This window comes from Hippocampus zosterae, chromosome 9 (assembly GCF_025434085.1).
Source record: "Hippocampus zosterae strain Florida chromosome 9, ASM2543408v3, whole genome shotgun sequence".
NCBI classification, from domain to species: domain Eukaryota; kingdom Metazoa; phylum Chordata; class Actinopteri; order Syngnathiformes; family Syngnathidae; genus Hippocampus; species Hippocampus zosterae.
This window is the reverse complement of record NC_067459.1, coordinates 10,729,267-10,754,718: the sequence shown is the minus strand read 5'-3', so window position 1 is coordinate 10,754,718 and position 25,452 is coordinate 10,729,267. Positions and strand designations below refer to the sequence as shown.

Below are 25,452 nucleotides of genomic sequence, written 5' to 3'. Positions count from 1 at the left end.
GCTTGGAGGTGCGGACGTGTACGTGACATAAGAGGACATGGTGGGATGGTGAGGGAATATGTGAGGATTAAGTGTTAGGCTGACGGTTAGGGGAAGAAATAATAATTGCACACTCGCACTGTAGCGTGTCTTCACAGATTTAAACATAGAAGACAAAGGCCAACCACAGTCAGATGGTAGTCTTTTTATTTCTGAACTCTCCCAATTACTCGGAAAGCAGTCCACATTTTAATTGCAAGCACAGATGTATTTGTATTGTTTTTATTTTTATTTTTTTGTAGGTATTGCCCTCACATCTCCTCACTAAGTATCGACTGACTCTGCTTCTCTCGACATTGCCTCGTTTCTAATACTTAGTCATGCAGCCAACGACTTGTTTGATGTCACCGGGGTCAAAAGACCGGGCAACGATTCGGTCCAAAACTCGATTAGGAATGCGCTCGACATGCATAGGAGGAGCGAGGCCGTTGACTCTCAAGTCCCGCATTGAGCAAACTTGCGCACGACATATTTAAAATTAATTGCATGTCTTTTTGTGTTTTACAGTAGATAATGACCAGAGTTCAACCGCCAGGTGACATCAGTCACCAAACTTCTAAATTTTTTAACCTGCTCACCTTCATTTCATTAGTGTGCAAGGAAGACACATAGGAAAGAATATGAAGAGTCCTCTCCTTGTGGCTCCCCCTTTAAATCATGCTAAATTTCACAGAATATTCATGTAATGGTTTTTCTTCGGGTACTCCAGCTTCCTACTCGCAACCCAAAAACATGCTTCTTTGGGTAAATTGATATTGTGCATACAACTATTTTAAAGTTGTATGCATAATATCAATACAAAGTAAGCACGTGAGATGCAGGTTTTTTTTGTTTTTGTTGTTGACTTGTGGGGTGGGGGGGGTCACCACCCTCACATTCTCCTCACATTCTACACTAGTAGCTGTGCCTTTGAATGCATTTTGCTTTCAAAGGTGGGTCCCGGCCTAAAATCAACATCGAAACATTTTTAGGAAATGTTTTTCGTCATCTGTAAGGTAAACATCGGTTAAATGTGAGACTAGCTCTTTCTTCTACACATAAATGAGTCGCCCAGAAAACTTTGCTTCTCTGTGGGGTTGCGGAGCTTATCGATCATTGATATTGTTGTGGTCTAATAGTTTAGAATCAGGATCTTTAGACCAAGTGTTGCAAAAAAGTGAAGGAAAAAAAAAAAGCATAACCGAAAGCTCAAGTAAATCCGACGTTGCATGTGATGAGGTGAGACTGTATTTTACTGTGCAAAGTATTCAACCATTCACTGCGATGCGTTCCATTTTCAACACGAACAGAAAATGTACGGTAGTTTCTCTTTTCAATTTTGTTTTCTGAAGCGTGCCAGACAGGCCACCATTCCCACAGCTGTTGACATCAGGCTTTGGCAAACCAAATGACGATGCGCATCATCTCGTGCAGGTGGGAAGGAGAACAAGATGCCCATTCTCATCTCCAAGATTTTTAAGGGCTTGGCCGCCGACCAAACGGAGGCGCTGTACGTGGGCGATGCCATATTGTCTGTCAACGGCTGCGACTTACGCGAGGCCACGCACGACGAAGCCGTGCAGGCGCTCAAGAAGACTGGCAAGGAAGTCATCCTTGAAGGCAAGACGTTTACGCATGTTAAAATTTACACAAACATTTCAATTGGACTCAACAACTTCTTTTAACCTTGTTCATGCTCTTTAATATGATTGAATACATTTTCCCAGATGCTGCTTGTACTTGGACAGTTAAGCTATTTATTTATTTATTTTTTGAGTCGACACCGGTCTAAGCGACCGTGTTTTCACAATGGGTAGATGGGGCAAATTCACCCACGTTTGTGTGCTTGTTAGCAACTCTGCTGGGGAGTTGTGTTGATTTCAGTAAGAGCAGCAGGACTGCAGACAGGGGAGCTCAGTGCGTCTGCCTTTCTTGTCCACAGTCAAGCAGAAAAGTGTTGATAGCGTGACAGCTCAAACGGTGCTGCTCTATGATCCGTCAAGTCGGGATTCTTTTCGGGCAGGCTCCCCCTTCAGTAGAGCGGCACGGAGACCAAAGAGACCAGCATGCGCACAGTGGAAAAGTGTACAGGAGTGCGCACTACCTTATTTTTTTATTTTCAATTGAATCAAATGATTGTATTTATTTATGTGCGGGACAGGAACATTGAATCGTATTCCCATTCATCTGTTACAGCCCCCCGAGAACACACCAACAAAATGGATCATCTGGCCAGAATGGTCCATTTTTTAAACTAAAAAACCCTCGATGTATTTTTTAATCAGGATAACGATATAAGCTTGGGTTGTCAATTTTCACCATTTGTTTGAATAAATCAATTAAAAGGCTAACAACTCTCAGAACCTTCTCGTCAGCAATGTAGCCACGCCCCCACCCTCTTTCCATGTCTTGGTGGGAGTCAGCGGAGTAACCGACACAATTTGTCCATTCAAAATCACCGTAGATACATTTTACATAACGACCTAAAACGGCGATCAATCGCCACCAAATTGTCCGCGGACAACAGGATGGAACAAAGCAACCCAGGAAACAACACTACAATGCTTGTCTCTTTCCTTCAATGCCACAATCTGGCTGAGCAGTGCAACAAGCAGTGCACCATCCCCCCACGCCCCCACAAATAATGGGCATCATCAAGATGTGCTACATGTGGTCAGAAAAAAAACACATGTACACAATTTTTTGTGCGGAGGGGCATTTTAGTACTGTCATTAATTTTGACATACCGGTAATGATCATCCCAATCAAGTGGCCCTTGAACTCTTTTTCCCTACACTTGTATGACTGATAAGACTGCTAAAATGTTATGTCTTAAAACATTGTACCTTGGCGACATCAGTCAAACGTGTCACAAACGAGCACACAAATGACATAAAATATCTCAACACATGTCCCCCGATGCCAATGAGCTTTTATTTAATATACCGAATGGTAAATACGTTGTTGCACAAACACTCGCTGTTCTTGACAAAGTACAGACAGATTCAGTTTAAATGTCCAACTTTTTTCTTCCTCCCTTCTCCCCGGACTTCTCACCATGAATCATAAAGTGTATGTTGTCAATTGGACTTTTTGAAAGAAAATCAAACTTGCTGGCTCTTCCAAGCTGTGCCCTGTTGCCATCTCGTCCACGCTGACTTTACGTCAAGATATGAAGGAATAATCAGTGTGTGTGCATGTGCGTGTGCGTGCATGTGCGTATGTGTGAGAAACAGTGAACACCTTGAGGGTCAGATAAATATAAAACACCAGATGAAACCATAAATCCTCAAGTGCCATTCATTTCCTCCCAGTTATATTTACAACCTTGTGTGCATGTGTGTGTAAAAAACAGGTTTGTTTATAACAATGACAATTTATCTTGCGGGCGGCCCGGTAGTCCAGTGGTTAGCAGGTCGGCTTCACAGTGCAGGAGTACCGGGTTCGATTCCAGCTCCGGCCTCCCTGTGTAGAGTTTGCATGTTCTCCCCGGGGGTTTTCTGCGTGGGTTTTCTCCGGGTGCTCCGGTTTCCTCCCACATTCCAAAAACATGCGTGGCAGGCTGATTGAACACTCTAAATTGTTCCTAGGTGTGAGTGTGAGTGCGAATGGTTGTTCGCCTCTGTGTGCCCTGCAATTGGCTGGCAACCAATTCAGGGTGTCCCCCGCCTACTGCCCCAAGACAGCTGGGATAGGCTCCAGCACCCCCCGCGACCCTAGTGAGGATCAAGCGGTTCGGAAGATGAATGAATGAATGAATTTATCTTGCTTGATATTTAGCTGTTTGAATAAAGTTTTTTTATAAAGCCTAAGTTTGACTTGGATCCCTTGAAACCCTGACTTAAGAACCCACCCCAATCTTGAACTCATATTCTGAAGCCTTACTTTGGCTTAAAACACAACTTTTAAATAGTATTGCCGTCTTGAAATCTGACTTTGATACAGCAACCCTGGTTTAAAACCTTTGTTTGAGACCCTACCCCTGGCATGAAACCCAATCCTTGATTTGAAACCTTCCTTATAACTCCTAACCTTGACAGTGACATCCGACTTTGTAACCCTAACTCGAGACGCTACTTTGAAGCCCAGCCCTGGCTTGTAACCCCACCTTGAAAACCCGACCCTAACTGAAAGCAGACTTTGAAACCCCAACCCTAACGTGAAACTTTACTTTGCTCTGGCTTGAAGCCTGAACATACAACGTTGAAACCCCAAACATTATTTGAAACACACAAACACACACGAAAGCTTGAAGCCTTACTTTAAAAGCCAACTATCAAACATCAGCCATTGATCGACACATTTTGAAACCCCAAGTTCTATCTGAAACATTTATTTTGTGCAATGAAACACTTTGTCGTCCCCCCAATTTTGCTGCTGTAGGCTGCAAATTTCCCCAGTGTGGGACAAATAAAGGTTATCTTAATTTGGACCCTAACTCTATTGCCACCATTTGATGTAGGGAAAAGAACTCCTTTTTAAATATTTCATTTGAGTCAAAACTCCAAACACATGAACAGAACCTTACTGTTGCTTTTACTTTCCGCACCACATGCCTTCCTGCCAAATTGGTTTCCGTTGTCTTGCGGTTTGTATTTTCCACACACAGCCGCGCCAGCATGCATTCATTGGGGTGCTAGAACAGAGTCATAGAAAATATTTTTACACAACGTACACAACTGCAACGTTGATTTAAGCTCAGCCCCAAATTACTTGTGTCGAGTTTGCCTGTGCTGCCAGGATATTTCTCGACACAGCTGGTTCTCTCTCCTATGTCCTTTTCATCACTGGTCCGTGACTCGCTGCTGCACACGCACTCACACACACACATGGATGAAGCAGACTTTGTTATGGAAGCACTGCAGTGTCTCTACCATTGTTGTCGGAACTTTTACTGGCAGGCAGGGAGCGGGGTTTTAGATGCTATATCAGCTGCATCGGGCCGTCCACACTGTGCAAAAGCAATTAGGCTGCTGCGCACAGCGTTGTCATGTTGAACTGTTGCCTGACATCATCTATTGTCGCATGCATTTGGGAAAATAGCTTCATGGCAATAGAAAGGAAAAGACATGTTCCGTGGAACCGCCCGAAAAGTCTTAAAGTACATCAAAATGTTCTGGAAAAAATGCCTCAAAATGCAGAGTGGAATTTGTGTCTGCCTTACAGTCCTGAAGGCCGTGGTTCGAATCTCAGCTCAAACCTGCCTGTAAAGAGTTAGCATTTTTTCATTGTAAAATTGTACCAAAAAAAAAACAAGAAATATTGAAAAGAAATTTGCTGAAATGCTAATGTATTGAACTTAAAAGTGAAATACAACTGAACTCTTCTTGGGCAACAAGTCTTTCCAATATCACTAAAAGGAGCCCAGGGCGGCCCGGTAGCCCAGTGGTTAGCACGTCGGCTTCACAGTGCAGAGGTACCGGGTTCGATTCCAGCTCCGGCCTCCCTGTGTGGAGTTTGCATGTTCTCCCTGGGCCTGGGTGGGTTTTCTCCAGGTGCTCCGGTTTCCTCCCACATTCCAAAAACATGCATGGCAGGATGATTGAACACTCTAAATTGTCCCTAGGTGTGAGTGTGAGTGCGAATGGGTGTTCGTTTCTGTGTGCCCTGCGATTGGCTGGCAACCGATTCAGGGGGTCCCCCGCCTACTGCCCGGAGACAGCTGGGATAGGCTCCAGCACCCCCCCCGCCCCGCGACCCTTGTGAGGATCAAGCGGCTCGGAAGATGAATGAATGAATAAAAGGAGCCCTGGGTGCATCTAGTGGTGCCCATACAATACTTTAATGAACCACTTGTGTAAAGTATGCAAATTTGTATTTGTGGTTATCGTTCCATTCCATCTCGCAATCATGGATTGAAGATTGCCTGCCTCGGATGGGCGGACTCTGTATTAATTAACAAACATCAATGTTGAAAAGGTTTTACGTTTACAATCATTGTCCTTGACAATTTTCCGCATGGAAAAAAAACAAAATCAATCATCATCCATACATGCTCTGAACCGCTTATCCTGGATTGGGTCGCTAAGTATCATCTTTTAGAGGCATACAATAATTGGCCTTTTGATGCCTCTGATGGAAAGGGTGGTTAAAAATGATGAATTTTTAAAACTATTTGTATATCTGTCTACCTCATTTTATTCGCTCTGTTAGATTAGCACAAATGTGTGCAGTCAGTCTTGTCAGTGGCTAACTGACCATATTCAGTCAGTGGCAGAGGGCTTCTGTGAGAGAAAACAACCCAGTGAGTTGGTTCGTTTCGGGGGGACGAACACAAATGGCAGCTTTGTTACATCAGAAGTGTTTGGCCTTGAGCCATGTTCCGCTTGATTTTCCCATGCTGACAGTGTCATCTCATGGAGCAGATGGACGCAAACCAAATCGCACCAACTGTGATCATTAAGCACATAAATACCATTTTACAAGAGTGTGAAAATTCCATGTGCGCAAGCAGTGATGTGTTTGGCCAATGCCTGGCGTGCGATTAGATTTTAAGGATGTTCATCTGTGCCCGTGACGCTTTGTCAGCACACTCAACAGGCGCTAACCCCAAATCTAATCTCTTGCTGTCTGTTTCTTCGCCACACTCACACTTGCACACCTGCATCCGATCTTTCGACTGTTTGCAATAAAGCCATGCCTGAACTACTGGAAATACTGTCGGCAAGAAAATCATTGCTATCCAGTGAAATGAGTCATAGTTTGAGTTCTTTCTTGGCTGATTATTACAAGTCATGCTCCGTTTCCCCTTGGGTTCATGCCGTCCTGTTTCCTGTGTCAGCCAATGAGCAAATAGCTATGTGTCAAGGGCTGCCATTTGGGTCACCCAAAAGCAACTTATTGGAAACTACTCAGCTCACCGCAGATGCCGTTGCAGTTGACACTTTTCCACTGACATTACCAGGTTCTGGAGGTTTATGATGGCCCTGATAATATGCATGAGGTAACGAACAAGATGTAGTGATTTAGTTTGGACAGCTGCATATGCTGTCACGTGGCACAAGAACGCAAGCTCAGTGACCTACCGACTATATGCACTGATTAGGAATGTCCCGATCACGCATTTTTGGTGTCCGAGTCAGAGTCCGGGTCTTCGGTTTTAAGTTTCTGCCGATACCGAGTTTCGCAAATGAAGATAGAAAAATACATGCATCAATGCGGACATGCTTTTATATATATATCCATTCAGACATTTTCCAATCCGCTTATCCTCACAAGGGTCGCAGGAGGCGCTGGAGCCTATCCTAGCCGTCTTCGGGCAGTAGGTGGGGGACACCCTGAACCAGTTGCCAGCCAATTGTAGGCCACACACAGACGAACAACTATCCACGCTCACACTCACACCGAGGGACAATTTAAAGTGTTCAATCAACCTGGCATCCATGTTTTTGGAATGTGGGAGGAAACCGGAGGACCCGGGGAAAACCCACACAGGCCCAGGGAGAACATGCAAACTCCACACAGGGAGGCCGGAGCTGGAATTGAACCTCTGCACTGTGAGGTTGACGCACCAGTGGAGCACCGGGCTATATCTATATCGAGATATATATATATATATATATATATATATATATATATTGCGCGTCGTCCCGCACGCGGTCTGAACCAGCTAGTATATATATAAAACTAAGCTACTTTTCTTCTATTTGGAAAGATCTGTGCATATTAGGATCATTTTGTAGCTTTGCGGCCATTAAATGTTCAGAAAACGAATGTTTTGGATCAGCTGAAAATCACGTGATTTACCCCGATTTCCCATCATGTGATCGAATCGGGACATCCCTTGTACTGATGATTTGTTTTTGGACTGTTGCGTATGAAACATCTTTGTTTGGTTAAAGCGCACCCTATGACTACACAAATGAAAGGAAGACACTTAAAAAAAATCTAACGCAAATCTAAATCCATTTCTGTAAAAACTTAGAATTTCTTGTATCAAAAACATGGTCAATTTTCATGCTGTTGTTAGCCTCCGCTGGAATTAAATTGATCTGTACAGTTGCTGATTGTTAGCGTGTGTCGTGTTCAATGGCAGAGTTGTATTTGAAGTGAAAAACCAACAATTGTTCTGTTTGATGGAAATGGGGCTATATGTGTTCCACATGAATTCTAGCCTTTGTTTTTCAAATTCCAGCTTTATAATGTAAATATGACTGGAATCCATTCCAAGAAGCGACATGGAATTTAGTCCGAAGATCACCTGCTGCACGTTGATGTCCCTGCAAATCTATAGTTATCATTGTCTTTCCTGGGCCCGGCTGACAATTATCTCGAGGGCCATTAAGCTTTTCTTTTATTGACAGCTTCTACGTGCGACCAACCTCTTTACGTGGGTGTCGCCAGGCTGACGGCACATCAAAAATGTCAACAAGCACATCAGCTGTGTGGGTGAAAGCTGTACAGTATTATGATAAGCAGAACGACTGTCTTCACTCATCAATACTTTGTGTTTGGACTTTTAACATCACCACTGCCTATAGGTGGTATGTGCAGCTCATGCGATCATGTGACACTGTTTGGCATCCGTTTAAGCCATCCTGCTTGTGGATCAGACAAAATGTTTCTTTTTCTAAAAGCACACATTGTCTTTAATAGCCAGATTGAATCCCTCAGAAAGCATCCCTTCATTCGGTCTATCACTCAAATCATCATTCTTGCCTCTTCACCCTCATTCATTTTGCCTAGATTTCTCTCATTAAAAGGGTCAGCAGCGGGCTGATGAATCTCCACTTAAAATGAGTACATTTTCCTTTCAGCTTCTGGGGTTGGATTTCTTTGTGAGATTAAACAAATGTCTAATTAATATTATTATAATGTGAAGTGAAAGACTCACTCAAACCTCTACAGTTGAAATCAGGACAGTGTGTGTTGTGACTAGATGGCGAAGTTTGCATGATCAGCGATAGACAAGGTGAAGATCCAGAGCCACTTTCTAGCACGGGCCAGATGACTGACTTCACTGTCTGAAACACTCACATCATTCGCATGTGGTGCCCTGTCAAAGCCAAAATCTCTGTGAATCAAAATACAATCTTTGCCTCAGCCACGCAGTGATCATTTTTGCACATGGACTAACTGTACTACAGACGCACGCCACTCTGTGGAGAAATACTGTCAGTTAGCGTGATGCTTGACAATGTCCAAAATTAAAAACATTTCACCCTTAAAAAAATAAGATGAAGTGCAATGTATCTACTGCAAAGCAGGGCTAACTAATGTACTGCAACAGCACGTCTACAATCTCCAACACACAGTATCGACGTTAGCTAATTTAACGGAGCCTATCTCAGCTTGCTAGAAAGTAATGAATACATCAATACGTCAACATCAATTACCGTCAGCTACGTTTTTTTTATCGGAATGGGGGGAGAAAAAGCTTTGACAGCTCTGGTTAGATCATTAAGATAGGACAGTAAAAACAGACACTAATTATGGCGAATGGGAGGGTAACGCCGTACCTCTTTTGGAAGAGATCACGGTGTATCAAAACAACGCAGACGCTTGTGAATATGGCGGCTCTTTGGAAATATGATGTTACAATACATTGAAAGAGTTGATACGATAGGAAAATCAGTAAAATAAATAAATTAATCTGGAAAATATTCGAGAGCTGCCGCCAACGTATGAAGTGCTGCCTCCATGAATGAAAATGTGTTTAGTGCAGGGATGCCCATTAGGTAGATCCTGATCTACCAGTAGATCTAAGACAGGTCCCAAGTAGATCTGAGGAGTGTCGAGAAGAAAAAAAACAAACAACCATTTGTGTGTCTTTGTACATGTTAGTAATATATTTTTTTGTGTTAATATACACTGCACACTAATCAGTCTCATTTTCACAAAAAAAATATTTAAAAAATAAAATAAAGCAGGTAAATCTTAAATTTGTGTGTGTGTGTGCGTGCGCGCACCGGTAAGGGTAGATACAAAGTTTGGACAGGTTGGCTTCCTCTTTAAAAAAAATTCTCATGATATACGCTGTGTATATAATAAAGGAAACAAATGTGTTTATAGTCAAAATCCAGCGATAATTGGTGAAGTGCAGCAGAAGAACTGAGCATGTGGCTCAGTCATCCACTCTGCACTGGGCAGAGTTGCACCTCCAGGTGTGTCAAAATAAGAAAGGAATTTTTGGGCTGTCTAGCCACGTTTTGCGAATGGGTTGTGTGTTGTCATGTTCCGATTTGGTGAAGCATACAGGTACTCTATAGAAATGACAATCTGTCAAGTGATAGGAATATTTTTGTTTCACCGCTGCAGTTTATGTCTTTATTTAAGCGTGTAACGTTGTAAGATTTGTCCAAAATGGAAATTGTGGCAGCCTATCAAGACGTGCTGTCACTGCCATGTTGAATCCGGATGAGTTGGAAGAGTTTTCAGTTCCTCAAACAGCTTATCATCGCCTGGCCCCGATTTCCTGCTGTGCTGTTGACGATGCTGAACAAGCAGGTGGCGTCCTGGTTCAAGCCTGGATGGACCCCATCCTTCCATCATATCACCCCCATCCTCCTACAGCTCCACTGGCTTCCTGTCAAACTTAGAATCAACTTCAAAATACTTCTCTATACATTCAAAGCCATCCATAACCTTGCGCCCCCCTATCAGTCAGATCTTCTTCAAATCTCCATTCCCTCTCGCTCACTCAGGTCCTCATCCTCCCTCCACCTTGTTCTACCCTCTGCCCGTCTCAGTACAATGGGGTGCAGAGCCTTCAGTCGCTCTGCCCCCAAACTCTGGAACTCACTTCCTCCCAACATTCGTAATATTGACTCTCTTTCCTTATTCAAAACCCAGCTCAAAACCCACCTATTCAGACTTGCCTACCCGCCTTAAATCTTTCTTTATTTATTTATTATTTTATCTGTGTTTTACTATTGGTCTTGGCTGTACAGTGTCCTTGAGTGTGAAAGGCGCTTACAAATGTGATGTATTATTATTATTATTATCCCGTGAGGTTAGTTGATCAAAAAGCCTAACCCCTGGTTTAGTGTCTTTACAGATGGTCACTTTTTCTCACCACTCTGGGCTCTGCTTCCGGACGTATAAATTGCTCCACCCCCGGTCGTTCCAGTAACACAATCTGATTTTACTGTTGGCCCAGCAGATATCGGGCGGGGTTTCCACGATAATTCTTGAGCCTTGTGATATTTTGCCAAAAGTGTATCACAGACGTATTGACACCTGGGAACTGTTTTACTAGACAATGTTTGAAATTTAAGAATGTTATACATCTTCATTTTTTGTTTTTAGGGTAAGATTAACAGAATATTCCTTCAAACTATAGGTCAACTGTCATCCCAGTGTAGACGAGAGAAGAGGTTCGAATGTGGTGTTTTTGTTGCTGTCATCTCATTAAAAACTTGCCACTGTTGTTCACAATCACAGAGCGATTATCCTGCACTCCGGCCATCGCATGGCAGAGTCCAACTTTGGTCCCGTCCCAAGTCTACGTGCGGTATTATCCCTTCTGTGAAAGCTCTGACCCGCTATATAGAAAGCTCGTTTCGTTTTCCTTTGAATCTGATGGCCCATGAGCAAATTGTGCTTACGCACAGTATGGGGATAGATTATCTCACAAAATAACAAAGCCTGATCAAATCGCAACTCTTGCCTGGAGGGCCTTCTCCCCCTTGCAGCGTGACGTTTGCTTAGCGGGACCCCTTCTGCACTCGGCTGGCTATTCCAGGGCCCCGATAAATTAGAGCCCAGGCCTTTGTCACTGTGGACTCGGCTGAACCATCTCGCTGCATGGTGCATGAGTACATACTGTGTTTGTGTGCGTGTGTCAATTTATCTTCCCTCTCCAGACAGAATGTTGGAGAAGTTTGCGGCGCGGCACGGCCATCTTTACACTTGCCTCTTGTCCTCAGGCCAGGTCCTGTTTAAGTTTGACTTACTTTCACTTTGCGAAATTAATATAGTGAACTCTCCTGACACTCTATGAGAAGCAATCACATCGGTGCTTTGGCAGAATGTGAATGAGTTTACTTGCGTGATTCAAAGTTCTCCGTCTCGCTCCCTCACCTTTGGCAGACTGGCAGTTAACCATGATCTTAATGAGATGTGCTATAGGGACAAGGGATTTATCTAAATCGTTTGGAAGAGAAGCCCTTGACAGATTACTGACAATGCCTGAATGTAGCACATCTTTAGTGGTGAAAGACACGGGTAGCGTGTTATTTATTAACCGTGTGTGTTTGCTCACACTGTGTAGAGGCACTGGGCTTGCATGTTGCACAAACATTGCTTTTGGGTTCAGTCAAGTCAGGATGTGTTGCTGCACCGTTTGTGTTTGAATTATCAGTTGTTTAAAGGATGATAACATAGCCACATAGTTGCTATTCCTCAGCTCATCCACTGTAGGGTGTTTCACATTAGCATTACGCTAGCAAACTTCAAGTCAGCTTTGTTGTCAAATATGCTCTATGTGCAACACAGATGAAATTTCTTTTCTCTCAACAACAGTACAACCACAGGAGAGAGAGAGGAGCCGCCATCAACTGAACAGTTAATAATAAATAACAAAATAATACAACACATAAGACACAGACAGCCATGCAATCTTAACCACTTTTTCTGCATACACTTTGTTGTTTGAAGCAGTTACAGATGAAAGAGGAGAGGATCAAAGTGTCCTTTCACTAGTGGATCAGAGACGTCTGCTACAAGCTAAGTTTGAAAGCGAGAAGCTGTAGCGTCCATTGATGATAAAAGAGATTGGCTCACATCTCCTGCCCCATGTAAATCCACTTCAATTCCAAGCTGCGACCAAGGCAACGTGTCACTCTTGTTTGATGTTTACTTTGACAGTAAACTATACTTGGGAGTCACAAACATCTTGAGGCATCTTTTTGAAGAATAGTTTACCATCTGCCAAACTGCAGCTTGTTGTTTTGACTTCACTAGAACCAGACGGCGCTCATAATTCAGATTTTTGCTTGCAAGTCAATGAAAAATAATCGTCTGAAAGAAGGCTCATATCAAAAACGTGAGGTTAAACATGTCAAGGTAACACTGTGCGCACATGTACATGCTCACGAGGCAAACATTCTGTACCTTCCACTAACCCAGGCTAAACATACCTCCTGCCCATCATACAAAAATCTTGTACAATAAGAGATGTACAGTATCACCTTCATAATACTTGAAGAGTTTGCAATTGCAATGTAGTTACCATAAAAGCTCACCGTTAGCCTCTCTTCTTCTACAGCGACTCTTTGTTCTTCTTTGTATTTTCAGGATGTCTGAATTACCTACAGTAAAAGACAGCGTGATAGTTGTACAGTTTTTGTGGCCAAGACAACTGAGACGCCAGACATTCCCAGCTGACAAAATGCTCCAAATTGCTGCTTATGAACTTAAGCAAATGACTTAACAGCATAAACTCGTTCCAGAGGCGGATTTAGCATCATCTAATATAATGTTCGAATTTTCAGCCTTTATACTATGGGAAAAGCTACCCGTCTGCAGAAATCACATTTTGCGAAGTGGTCCAGGAATCTCCATGCCAGCCTCACGGCGTGATTGTTATATACAGGTGGTGCGCATGTGCTGCATCTTTCAAATATTTTTTTAAAAAACTCCACTTTTTCAAAACCTGAAGACTTATTGCGACCAGTAATAGCTTGTTTTACCTTGAGTGACCTGAGTATACGGAATGGGTAATCGCAAATGCTTGTGATTTACAATGTTGTTTTGGCCCGAGATATAGTGTTTTTTTTTTTTTTTTTTTTCGTCTTGGTGGTACTATAACATTGAGACATTGTTTTTCTGGCATGCTTTACAGAGCCAACCGCATGCTTCAGAGGTCGCTCTGGCTGACCAATGACATTCCAGCCGTTCCCATGGCAACCAGTGAAGGGCAATGAATGGGTGCTCTTTCAGCAAATTTTCTTACAATACTGATGTCTAATGCCACCCCAAACCTCCGAATGGCAAACACTTGGATCTGGGATTCTTGTTACCAGCCAGTTTGATTGGATTTCAAAACGAGCTTTTCCACAGGAAAAATGGGGACATTGAATAAATGATTCACTTGGCTTGCTGAATAATAACAGTGTAAATTGCTGACACTGATTTGCGTCATGGGCATAGTTGTTCCAGTTTGATTTAGTCAGAGGATGACCAAGTCAGACAAGACCTTATGCCCGGAAGAAGAGAAAATGCTGTTCAGATCTAACAGTCTTTGCCGAGTGAAGATAAAAGAGAACCCATGAGAAGTATTCTTTTTGAGCAACCACTATGATTGTTTTGCTTTGTAGTTGTTGTTTTTTGAACATCTTTTAGTTTAGCCAGGTTTCCTTTTTGTTATCTAAGTATCATTAGCTCGAACATATAATTACTGTTAAAGTAAATGAGACTCTACGTTGATGTCAACTTTTGTTGCAAATTTTTCCTTCAAATTCAGAGTTCAAATTCCAAATTGCATGACTTCAAAAGCATTTGACTTTGGAAACGTCACTTCATAATTTGTGGACTATTTTATTCTTGCCTTTCATTTATGTGTCATCTTGAGTGGCAGCTTACTTGAACATTTTTGGGAGGATTTTTATTTGATAACTTATCCTAAAAATCATTCATTAGCAAGGTGGACACGGTTTATTCTTCTTTGGTTGTCAGCCACTTTGCAAGACTGTCTCCCACAGGACTGTGGGTGAGGGGGCGCAACTTTCATTGAAAGTTTAGCTTTTATTAGTAACGGAAACCCAAGTCGGATGTTGACATACGTGCTCAACGAGGAGGTGGTAATCTGACATTGATTTTAGTGGTTTTTTTTGGGTGCGGGGGGGCGGGGGGGCAGATGTACTGAACATGATCCTTGTGTGCTCTTGTTTTTTTATTTTCATTTTACTGCTGTAAAAGGCGGAACCAGACAGTGTGATCACACATTCTTTCATACACTGATGACATTTATCAAGTCAAAGTAGCAGGCAGTATTTATTCTGTCACGGTGTCAACTGTGCCTGACAACTTGGTGAGGGAATTGATTGGCTGTGTTTATAATTATCATTCAAAAAGCACATCATCTGTTGGTACTTTTCCATTGCAGCTAACATTTTGCAAATGCTGCTTTGGGAGACAAGAAAAAAAACCAACAACTTAGTTTTAAGAGAGTGATGTCAAAACTGCATTGGCTGAAAATGTCTGGTCAGGGTTTGTCAAGGAACGCTTAGAGGGGATTCTGTGGAAGAAGGAAATCGTATACGTGCACGCGCGCGCACACACACACACACACACACACACACACACACACACACACACACACACACACACACACACACACACACACACACACACACACACACACACACACACACACACACACACACACACACACACACACTGTACAAAAGTGGTCTCACTGGCTGCCAGATAAGCTGAAGTAATAACAGTGCCATCTCAGCTAATTTTAGCCTCTGTATTGAATGTGCCGCCCCCGGAATTCATGGCAACATTTCTGGATGTGCTTTGCTGGATCTACCATGTCTTGTTTTCTTATTCTCTTACTTTCAATTTCCTCTTTCTTTCTCTTTCCCATGTTGTTCATTTCCTTACACCAGGGGTGCCCAAACTTTTTGGATCGAAGATCTACTTTTCGATCAACTAACCTCCCGGGATCTACCCTTACCGGCGTACGCATGCGCACGCGCACACACACACACACACACACACACACACACACACGCACACACACACACACACACACACACACGCACACACGCGCGCACGCCATGATGAGAAACAGCCTGAAACGGAGGCATGCGACGCGCTTTTGCAGCCTGTTAACTATCGTAGCTCACACGTACCGTTTTAAAGTGCTTCCCTGGGCCCTCCTAGATTCCCATTCTTTGCTCGTGCCCTCGGTGAATTGTACACGAAGCAAATTCTGAATGAGAATCATGACGATAAAAGATAGAGCGCAACAGCTCTGATCACAAGCTGCAATTGCAAACTGCTGAGCGCCAACAACTTCCGGTGATGTAATTACACGCCACCGTAAATGTAAGATTTACCTGCTTTATTTTATTTAAAAAAAAAAGATTTAGTGAAAATGAGACTGATAAGATGATTAGGGTGCAGTGTATATTAACACAAAAAATATATTACTAACATGTACAAAGACACACAAATGGTTGTTTTTTTTTCTTCTCGACAGTCCTCGGATCTACTTGGCACCTGTCTTAGATCTATCGGTAGATCAGGATCTACCTAATGGGCACCCCTGCCTTACACCTTCATAATCCTCCATCTTTTCATCCAGGACTAACTCCATTCCTAGAGCCGGTTGTGGATCCAACACTGCCATCTTTTCGTCATCATCTTTGTGAAAATAGAGCTGTATAAATAATAAATAGAGCCCGGTGACCAGTGGTTAGCACGTCGACTTCACGGTGCAGAAGTTGGGGGTCGATTCCCGGCAGCGCACTTTGTGTGTGGAGTTTGCATGTTCTCCCAGTGCCTTCGTGGATTTTCTCCGGGTACTCCGGTTTCCTCCCACATTCCAAAAACATGCATCGCAGGCTGATTGAACATTCTAAATTGTCCCTAGGTATGATGATTGTTCATCTATACGATTGGCTGGCAACCGGTTCAGGGTGTGCCCAACCTACTGCCCAAAGACAGCTGGGATAGGCTCCGGCACGCCCCGGGACCCTTATGAGGATAAAGCGGATCGGAAAATGGATGGATGGATGGAGAGATAACATTTTGGTTCATAGCTCTTTGTATCTCCATGTACATACCAAAACACCAATGTCTTGCCTGCCTGTAGATCTTGCTGTTATGTGTTTTCAATTAGCCCATTTTACTGCAGTCGGATGCCTGAAATAATCTTGTTACGTTTTGAAAAACAGCAACAACTAAAGTTGGAGCCTTGATGTCCGGCCGCTTGGTGCAATCACCGACTCTAGAAGAATGTCAATGAAGAACAAATGCTGCCTAACCGCCACTTTCAACCTCCACTTCAATCCACTTTCATTTAACCTCATACATTACATCCGAGTGGCCTTTGTCTCGCAACGTGGAAGACGTTGGCTGCCGCACACAAGCAAACATCCACCCTTTGGCACCCGAGCAAATAGACAGAAGGTCATTTCTGAGACATTAAGTACACAAGTTGAGAGCTACTTCAGAAAGGTAGCAGGAAGCTGTTACTATTTTGCCACTTAACTCTCAGCCGTCCGACTCTTACATGCCTGCACAGTTTCGCTGAGGTAAGAATTCATGTGTGTCTTCTCGAAGGAAAGACATAACACACGGATGATCCCAGCAAAACAGTAACTCGGGGAATGAGTGACCGCACTTCTATTAAGACAGCTCACACCAATGATCACTGCTGTCATTTCAATTATTCAATTCAAACTCTGATGTTTTGTGCGACTTTCGAGGCATACTCTACTTTTCCAGAACAAATTAGTCTGAATTGTATGGCCCCATGGCCGTACGACTTCAGAGATATACTGTATGTGTAATATTCAGATCACACTTTTTCAATTCATTTTTGGGAGCTCATCCGGCTCCGGGTATTAAAACGTCCACTCCGACAGGTTGGGTGCAGCGATGTAACTCTATCTGTTGCTCTTTTGTGCCAGAGACAACACATAAAAGTTGTCCTTTGCACAGGATAGTTAACTTCCTGTAATACTTGTGTACCCTTACTTGTTTGTAGAGCAAAGGCATCTTTTCTGTGGCTGAATTGAGTGTCTGAACATCGGCGAAATCAGTGAACAGCCCGAGCCATTCGAGCTGCTCCTTCATTTCCTCGCCAACAGAATCCGTTGTCGACATTTGCCCTGCAGCTTAATGTTTTTTTTTAAACAAAATAGCTGCATGAGAGGCAGCCTGGTTGACTGAGCGGTAGGAATGTGATCTATTTTGGGAACGGTGGAAGCCCCGCCACCCCCATCGCGCCCGTTGTCCCGTCCTGGGGTTCTTTTGCTCCGAGCTACATGACTCTTTATCCTGAGCAAGACGAGAGCTCTTCACACATCTTCGGTGAAACCAGATCTCGAGCTTCAGCCTTCTGATTTAGTCCGCAGGCTATTTTTATTTGCTGCCAAACCCGTACCCTAGACCTTGGCCTGTTGCACCCGAGCTTCCTCTGTGTGTGGTGTACATGTGTACAAATGTGTTAGTGTCGTGGTTAAAAAGTAAAAGTTGCCTCGGTTTCAGATATAACTCCAAATAACCCTTATGAAGAATCTGGTGTAGCTGTATCAAAAATGTTGCCATTTTTCATAGATGCTCAGCTTTGATCGGCACTGTCGGAGAAGTATTCCATAAATGATATGAAGGCAAGTTGATGTCACTCTGTGATAGTCTAAACTGAGTGGCCACTTGCGAACTTCCTCTCGGTCTTGTGATGTCAAAATGTGAACGTCAAATCAGAATAGATCTTGGTCCTGTCATGGAATAAGCACCATGTTGCTCTTCCACAAATAAAAGTCCAATGTCAGATTAAGCATACATCTTAAAATGATAGCTAATGCCCAACCAAAATGGATTTTTTAGGATGATTCTGATGTTACAATACAATACAATACATGCTGATTTATATAGCGCTTGCACAATGTTTAACAATACACTATCCTTCGTGATATTTGGCATATTTGATGTTTTGGGAGATGTTGTGATATTTTAATGTCATTATCTTTGTTTTATGTTGTAATATGTTTTCATTGGGCTGATTTCAAAAGAGCTCACATCAGCAGATGAAATCATCAATTGGTTGGTCCTGGTGGCCCGGTTGCTAACTGGTTAGCACGTCGGCCTCACAGTGCAGAGGTGCAGGGTTCGATTCTGGCTGCGGCCCTCCTGTGCAGAGTGTATATGTTCTCCCTGTGCCTGTGTGGGTTTTCTCCGGGTACTCCGGTTTCATTCCAAAAACATGGATGGCAGGTTAATGGAACGCTCTAAATTGTCCCTAGGTGTGAGTATGAGCGCGAATGGTTGTTCGTCTAAGTGTCCCTTGCAATTGGCTGGCAACCAATTCAGGATGTCGCCCGCCTACTGCCTGAAGACAGCCTGGTTACGCTCCAACATGCCCCGCGACCCTTTTGAGGATAAGTGGATGAGAAAATGGATCGACGGAAGGATGGTTGGGCCCTAATTATAGTGCAGTTCAGGCTCAACGTATAATAGTCGTCATTCTCTTCATAATAACTTGATATTGCAGCTTTTGAAAGAGCCGCTCTGCTATAAGACCCTCATTGTGTTTCAGTTAAGTACATCAAGGAGATGTCGGCGTTCTTCAAGAGCTCGGGGTCCCCTGGCGGAGCTCTCCCGTGGGACTCGCCTCCTCCAACGCCTCCGAAGGGCGCTGACCATTTGTCCGCCGAGGCGAAGGAACCCCGCAGCATCCCGCTGAAAATGTGCCAGGTGTCCCGCAAGCAATTCCCCCCTGACACAGAAAACAGGTACGCACCGCACGTGAGCGGTTCACTCTGTTTCGTCAGTTTGGCTCATCAAAATGGCTCATCTCCTCCCACCAGATACTTCGAGGTGGTTTCGCCCAACAGGAAGAACTCTGTGTTCCTGCGGGCCAAAGACCCAGCCATGGCCCAGTCTTGGTACAACGCCATCCAGGCCGGTGCTGCCAACCTTTTACCGCAAGTCAAGGAGGAAATGAAGAGCTTGCACCCTGGTATGGAAGTCAAACACTTGGGCTGGATTGTAGAACAGGTAAGGATCGGATCAAGTGCTACCAAGGAGGTTATGTTTTTTATGGCCATTTTTTCGATCGTTAGTGGGTAGCATTTTAAAACCATTGCCAGTTGTCGTCATAAAAGGTCATTTATATGTCAAAATATCGTAAGGAGAGAGAATTACAGCACATTTTGCATTCATTTGTCACACGCTGGTTCAAATCACTTGGTTTTAAGAGCCGGGTCTGTGTTGAAGTATCACATTTATCGTCGATGCACTAGGCAACGTCCTAGTTCATAGACCATACTTTTGCATTCTTGAGCATTGGCAGCCAAATGCTTTAGTGATTTTAAAAGGGGGGAAAAAGGAAACTAATTGCCTGTATTGTCCAGATCTTCACTCAAATATCACGTGTTTTAATATAGTAAGAATTTGAATAGGAAAAGACATCTTAATGCATAAGTGGATGAAGGTGTCCAATGTGGCAGAAATGCGAATTGATTGTTGAGGTGTATGCAACAAATAATAAGAAGGAGATACGCTCCGTTATCCCTTCTGTCATCCCTGTGTCATGCCACGCCGATTCCTTAAGAGGCTGTCAACTAATGTGTGATGTGTGCAGGCGGTGCAAGGACCCGAGAGGCCCGTCCTCGCCGTGCTGACCGAGCGGGAGCTGCTTCTCTACCCTGCCTTGCCCGAAAGCAAAGACGCCATCTGCAGCCCGGCGAAGAGTCACCCTCTCATCACCACCAGGTATACATACTGTATATGTACACTGTACATTGATACATACTGTACAGCCATACAATACATACGGAAGTGTAAGCATCGATATGTTTATGATCACAAGGTTGCTGCTGCTGAGTAGGAATTACTCAAAAGACCTTTTAGATGGCATTCAGTATATCTTCACCGTACAATCCCTCCTCTTTGCAAGGACTACATCGGAACGACAGCTTTTGGCATATCCCCTGTCATATAAAAACATTGCCATGCACACCAAGTCCAGTTCAGTGGTGGAGTCACATTCTCACTCTCTCCATGTCTGCCTCAGCAGATGTTTCATCTGGAAAATATGAGAGTGATGCAAATTTATGAGTCATACTGCATATGGTTCCACCCCTGATAGACTTTTAACCCTGGATATCCTCCTTGTCTCTACAATCTACCTGTCTGCCATAGACTGGTCCACTCCGGCCCGGGAAAAACGTCTCCTCTCCTGGAATCGGAGCTTTCATTTGGGCTGCGTTTGGGCACCAAGCAAGGTGTGGAGACCCATGTGTTCCGGGTGGATTCTCCCAAGGAGCTGTCGGTGTGGACTCACCTACTGGTCGATGGCTGTCACAATGCCGCCGAGCTCATCAAGGAGGTCACGACAGGTAGAGTAGACTGTCATCAAAGGCGCCTACAAAGAAAATGTCAAGTTAATATTTCCAATATAGCCGGTCATGAATCGGTCTACCACAGTCAATTATTAGCAGCTGCACAGGGATGCAAGGAGCAACATACTAGGTACCACTATAATAAGGTTTAAAAGGGATGGGAAGTAATCTCCCAAAGTCATTCAAACCTTGTCCCCACATTTGATTCTCTTGATTATCACTTTTAGTTTTTACATTGAATGTTCCAAATGATCCAAATCGTGTTTGCTTTTGACACAGCCCACATGCCTACTAGGTAGACATAAACAACCAGCCGGCGTTAGGGATTGTTCAAAGAGAGAATGATGTTAAGAGTTGTTGACATGATATTCCAAAGAATAATAAAAGAAGAGAGGCAAGCTTTCAAACAAGAATTAACATAGGGGTTTCATTAGTTTGATGCGACAGAACGGCGTCTAAAGTTTTTATGTGGGTGTGTGTGTCTATATATATATATATATATATATATATATATATATAATGTATTTCTACACACGCATATACATTTTATATATATATATACACAGTATATACATATACTGTGTGTATATATATATATATATATATATATATATATATATATATATATATATATATATATATATATATCGCATCTCGCCCATCTCCGCTTGAGAGAGATGCGATAGATAAAGGTGACAGTCGTGCCTGTGGTGGTCGGAGCACTCGGGGCAGTGACCCCCAAACTAGATGAGTGGTTGCAACAGATCCCGGGAACAACATCGGACATCTCAGTCCAGAAATGTGCAGTGCTGGGAACAGCAAGGATACTGCGCAGAACCCTCAAGCTTCCTGGCCTCTGGTAGAGGACCCGAGCTGAATGAGGGACGGACACCACCCGAGGGGTGAGATGAGGATTTTTTTTTTTTATATATATTGTATGGCTGGCCCAGTGGTCGACCCCACAGTGCAGAGGTCGTGGGTTCGAGTCTAGCTTCAACCTTCCTGTGTGGAGTTTGCATGTTCTTCCCGTGCCTGTCTGGGTTTTCTCTGGGTACTCCAATTTTGTCCCACATTCCAAAAACATCCAGAGCAGGCTAATTGAACAGTCGAAATTGTCCCTCGGTGTGAGTGTGAGCGTGGATGGTTGTTCGTCTGTGTGTGCCCTGCGATTGGCTGGCAACCGGTTCAGGGTGTACCCTGCCTCCTGCCCAAAAACAGCTGGGATAGGCTCCAGCACCCCCACCCCCTCGCGAGGATAAAGCGGATAAGAAAATGGATGGATGGATGGATGGATGGATGGATATAAAAACTATCCTGCGCATACACATGGAATTACTTTTATTGTCCTAAGGTGTCCTCTAGTGGTCATATGAGGAGCTGCAACACGCTCTCCGTATTGCTGGCAGCATGGTAACTTTGTGGTTATGTAGTACATTAGCACATATGATTTCATCCGCTTACTCCGGCTTCCTTCCACATCGCAAAACATGCATGTTAGGATCAGTGAAATGTTTAAATTGTCTGGAAGTGGGAAAGTGAATGAATGTGAATCGAAAGAGCAAATAAAGTTTAAACACCAATGTTTTTAAGTTTGGTTCATTTGATATAAAAAATGTGGCCAAAATAAGTCCTCTTAGAACCTTTCACACGATAACGTGACCTATAACCTATACAACTCTATCTTTTTGACATAATGTAGTTGCAGAAACGTGCACTCACTCTTATAACTGGAGATGCGGCTGTGTTCAGAGTTAAAAAATGGTCCTCAAACTCATGCCCATTTAAAGTGCCTCTGCTTATACGCGAATGAAGTTTAGAGTTTAGTTTAGTTCCAGTCGGAACGGGTATAAACCTTTGTACCCCCCCCCCCGACCCCCACGGTAGCTTGCAGCTGGAATGGAAAGGAGTGCACACTGGGTGTGCACATTGACGATGGCTTCACGCTATTCACCGAAGAGCTTGGCGTCCGCAAGAGCGTGTTGCTGCAGCATCCCTTTGAGCGTCTGAGGATGTCGTCAGACGACGGTGTCCGCATGATGTTTCTTGACTTTGGAGGGCCAGAGGCCGAAATCGTGAGTCAAGCAATCATCCTTATACTGTAGATGCCATGTCTGCCCTGTTTCTATTCTGACACATGATCATATGACTCATGGAAATAAGATAATATTTTCTAAAGGGTGTATGTAAGCAGATGTTAATTGCCGTGCGGCCTTTTTTTCCCCCTCATGCACCAGAGGGTTCATTGATGTACGTATTGTGTTTTTGAGGAAACACTGTATACCACCGATTTAGGGAAACTACTACAAAACATTATTAGGAAAAACTCATTTCTCTCTTTGTTTTTTTTTTCCTCAGCAACTGGACCTTCATTCTTGTCCCAAGACGATTGTGTTCATCATCCACTCGTTTCTCTCTGCCAAGGTCAAGCGACTCGGCCTCCTGGCATGATGACGTCTACAACATGTGCATTAGGAATATTTGACAAATTCACAAACACAACGACTCAGACTGACTTTTGAGCTGAAAGCGATGACTAAATCTTTTCTCCTCTCTTCCGGCTCATCCTGGTCTCTCATGGCGAGCCGGCGGACATTTGGACGTTGAGGTTTTTCCACAAATGCAGACCTCATGATTCATGCATTGATTTTGCAGCAGCCTTTCACATTTTTTTCTTCCAATTTTGGTCAGCGTCCCTTCAGCTTTTATTGATTCATTGTTCAGTATGTATGCGTCATGAATGTCTTGATGGTTGATGTTGGACAAACCTCTATTTAATTAAAAGAAGACACCTTTAGTGGAATGACAGGAGACTGATCACTGCGTGATCAAAATGGATGTAAGGATTCATTAAGGGAGGAACTTGTGGATGTTTAAGTTGCCTTCGCACACAACGATTTTTATGATAGGCCCCTCCCCCCAATTTTATGATAATACCAAATAAGAATTGAATATAACAGAAAATATTTTTATTCCACTTGTTTTAGCTTAGCTGCAGATTTCGATTCAAAACATTAAGGCTACTAACAAAGAAGGCCTCATAAATAAATTGACTTCAACTACAGAGAGGTACACACATGCCGATAATCGGACTGGACTTGAGACTTTTTTCCAACCATTCTAAGCAAAATTAGCGCGCAATATTTTATCGGTTGTCGCTGAAAGATTATCCTGAGCGATTGTGCTATGGGATGGGATGTGTTCAGGGTGATTTTTCCTTACGGATTTGCTTGTAATTCAAGGCCGACAGTCGTAAATGTTAAACCTGTTCAATATTAACCATGAAAAATCGCCATTGTATGGTCAACATTGAGTTGAGCCAAGCTCCGATTTTTCGGCAGTTGGGCTGCCCTGTGGCACCACGCTGCCCCTCACGGGTTAATCTTGACAGGCATCTGACTTTGGGAATCAAGTCATGATTGTTGGTGGGGACATCATTACATGTACTCTAAGAGCTCAATTGTAGACTTTTTTTTCTCCTTGTCAAGTAAGAAAATACCTCGTAAAAATCGGTATATGTGTAACCTGCTCAAAGGGTATTTCTAATACGCATTCGTGAACTCTTTAATGAATTCAGCTACCGGTACTTATGCTTTCATTTACAAAGTATTTAAGCAGTCGATTTCACCAATGGCCTTCATCACAAAGTACTTTTTGTATTCGCACAGAACATGAAATATGTCACGTTAAAGTCTTTTTGCAACACTAAAATTCAACTTGTATTCATCATATATGTTTCAATGCTCTCCAAAATAAAAATGTGTATTCTTATTTAAGCAAGCAAAAGTGTGCCTTTTAAGGGTTGTTTGTACATAAACACGTAATAAACTTTGGTAACTTTTAACATACTTTGCCTTACTGTTTCTTCTATTGGATTCGCAAATATCATAGTTCTGCGGTTTTGGGTGAAAATCTCTGCTTAACTGAAAAGATTAAATGTGCCGCAGATGTGAATGTGAGGTGAGCTGCTGTTTGTCTCAATGTGCCCTGAAATAGACTGGAGCTTTCATGAGAATGGGAATCCCAAAAGATATCTGTTTTGAAAATATGGTGCACTTTGATTGTGAAATTAAGGACAGTCTAAAACACTTCATATAAAAGAGCTAAATGTGGCTTAGTGTCAGAAAACTACAACCGATCACTATCAAATTCACATGCGCATCTATGCCCCCTTCAACTTCTTAAAATAGCAAAACGATCACCATGGTAATTTTGGTTATATGGGGCATCAAATTTTTTCCTCCTGATGGACATTCACTATAGAGAAAAAGCTTTATGTCTCTTATTAATGTAAAAACAAACAAACAAACTACAACCAATTGCCAGCAAGATTAATTGGCACATCCCCATGCATTCCCACATCAAGGTTTGAAAATATCAAAAGATATTTGAGATTGTGATGGACATTACTGTT

The 25,452-nt window shown here is 43.1% G+C and overlaps 1 protein-coding gene across 1 annotated transcript in view; it reads left to right on the top strand.

Moving 5' to 3' along the window:
• snta1 (syntrophin, alpha 1) overlaps positions 1-24,886 on the top strand; it is a 29,292-nt gene extending 4,406 nt beyond the window's left edge. Inside the window, exons 2-8 of the mRNA XM_052075846.1 lie at positions 1,453-1,638; positions 19,235-19,430; positions 19,506-19,695; positions 20,282-20,412; positions 20,842-21,038; positions 22,926-23,113; positions 23,397-24,886. Of these exons, the coding sequence (XP_051931806.1) occupies positions 1,453-1,638; positions 19,235-19,430; positions 19,506-19,695; positions 20,282-20,412; positions 20,842-21,038; positions 22,926-23,113; positions 23,397-23,489 (1,181 nt within the window). The 3' untranslated portion in view covers positions 23,490-24,886. The remainder of the gene's footprint in view (positions 1-1,452; positions 1,639-19,234; positions 19,431-19,505; positions 19,696-20,281; positions 20,413-20,841; positions 21,039-22,925; positions 23,114-23,396) is intronic.
• Positions 24,887-25,452: the final 566 nt, after the last annotated feature.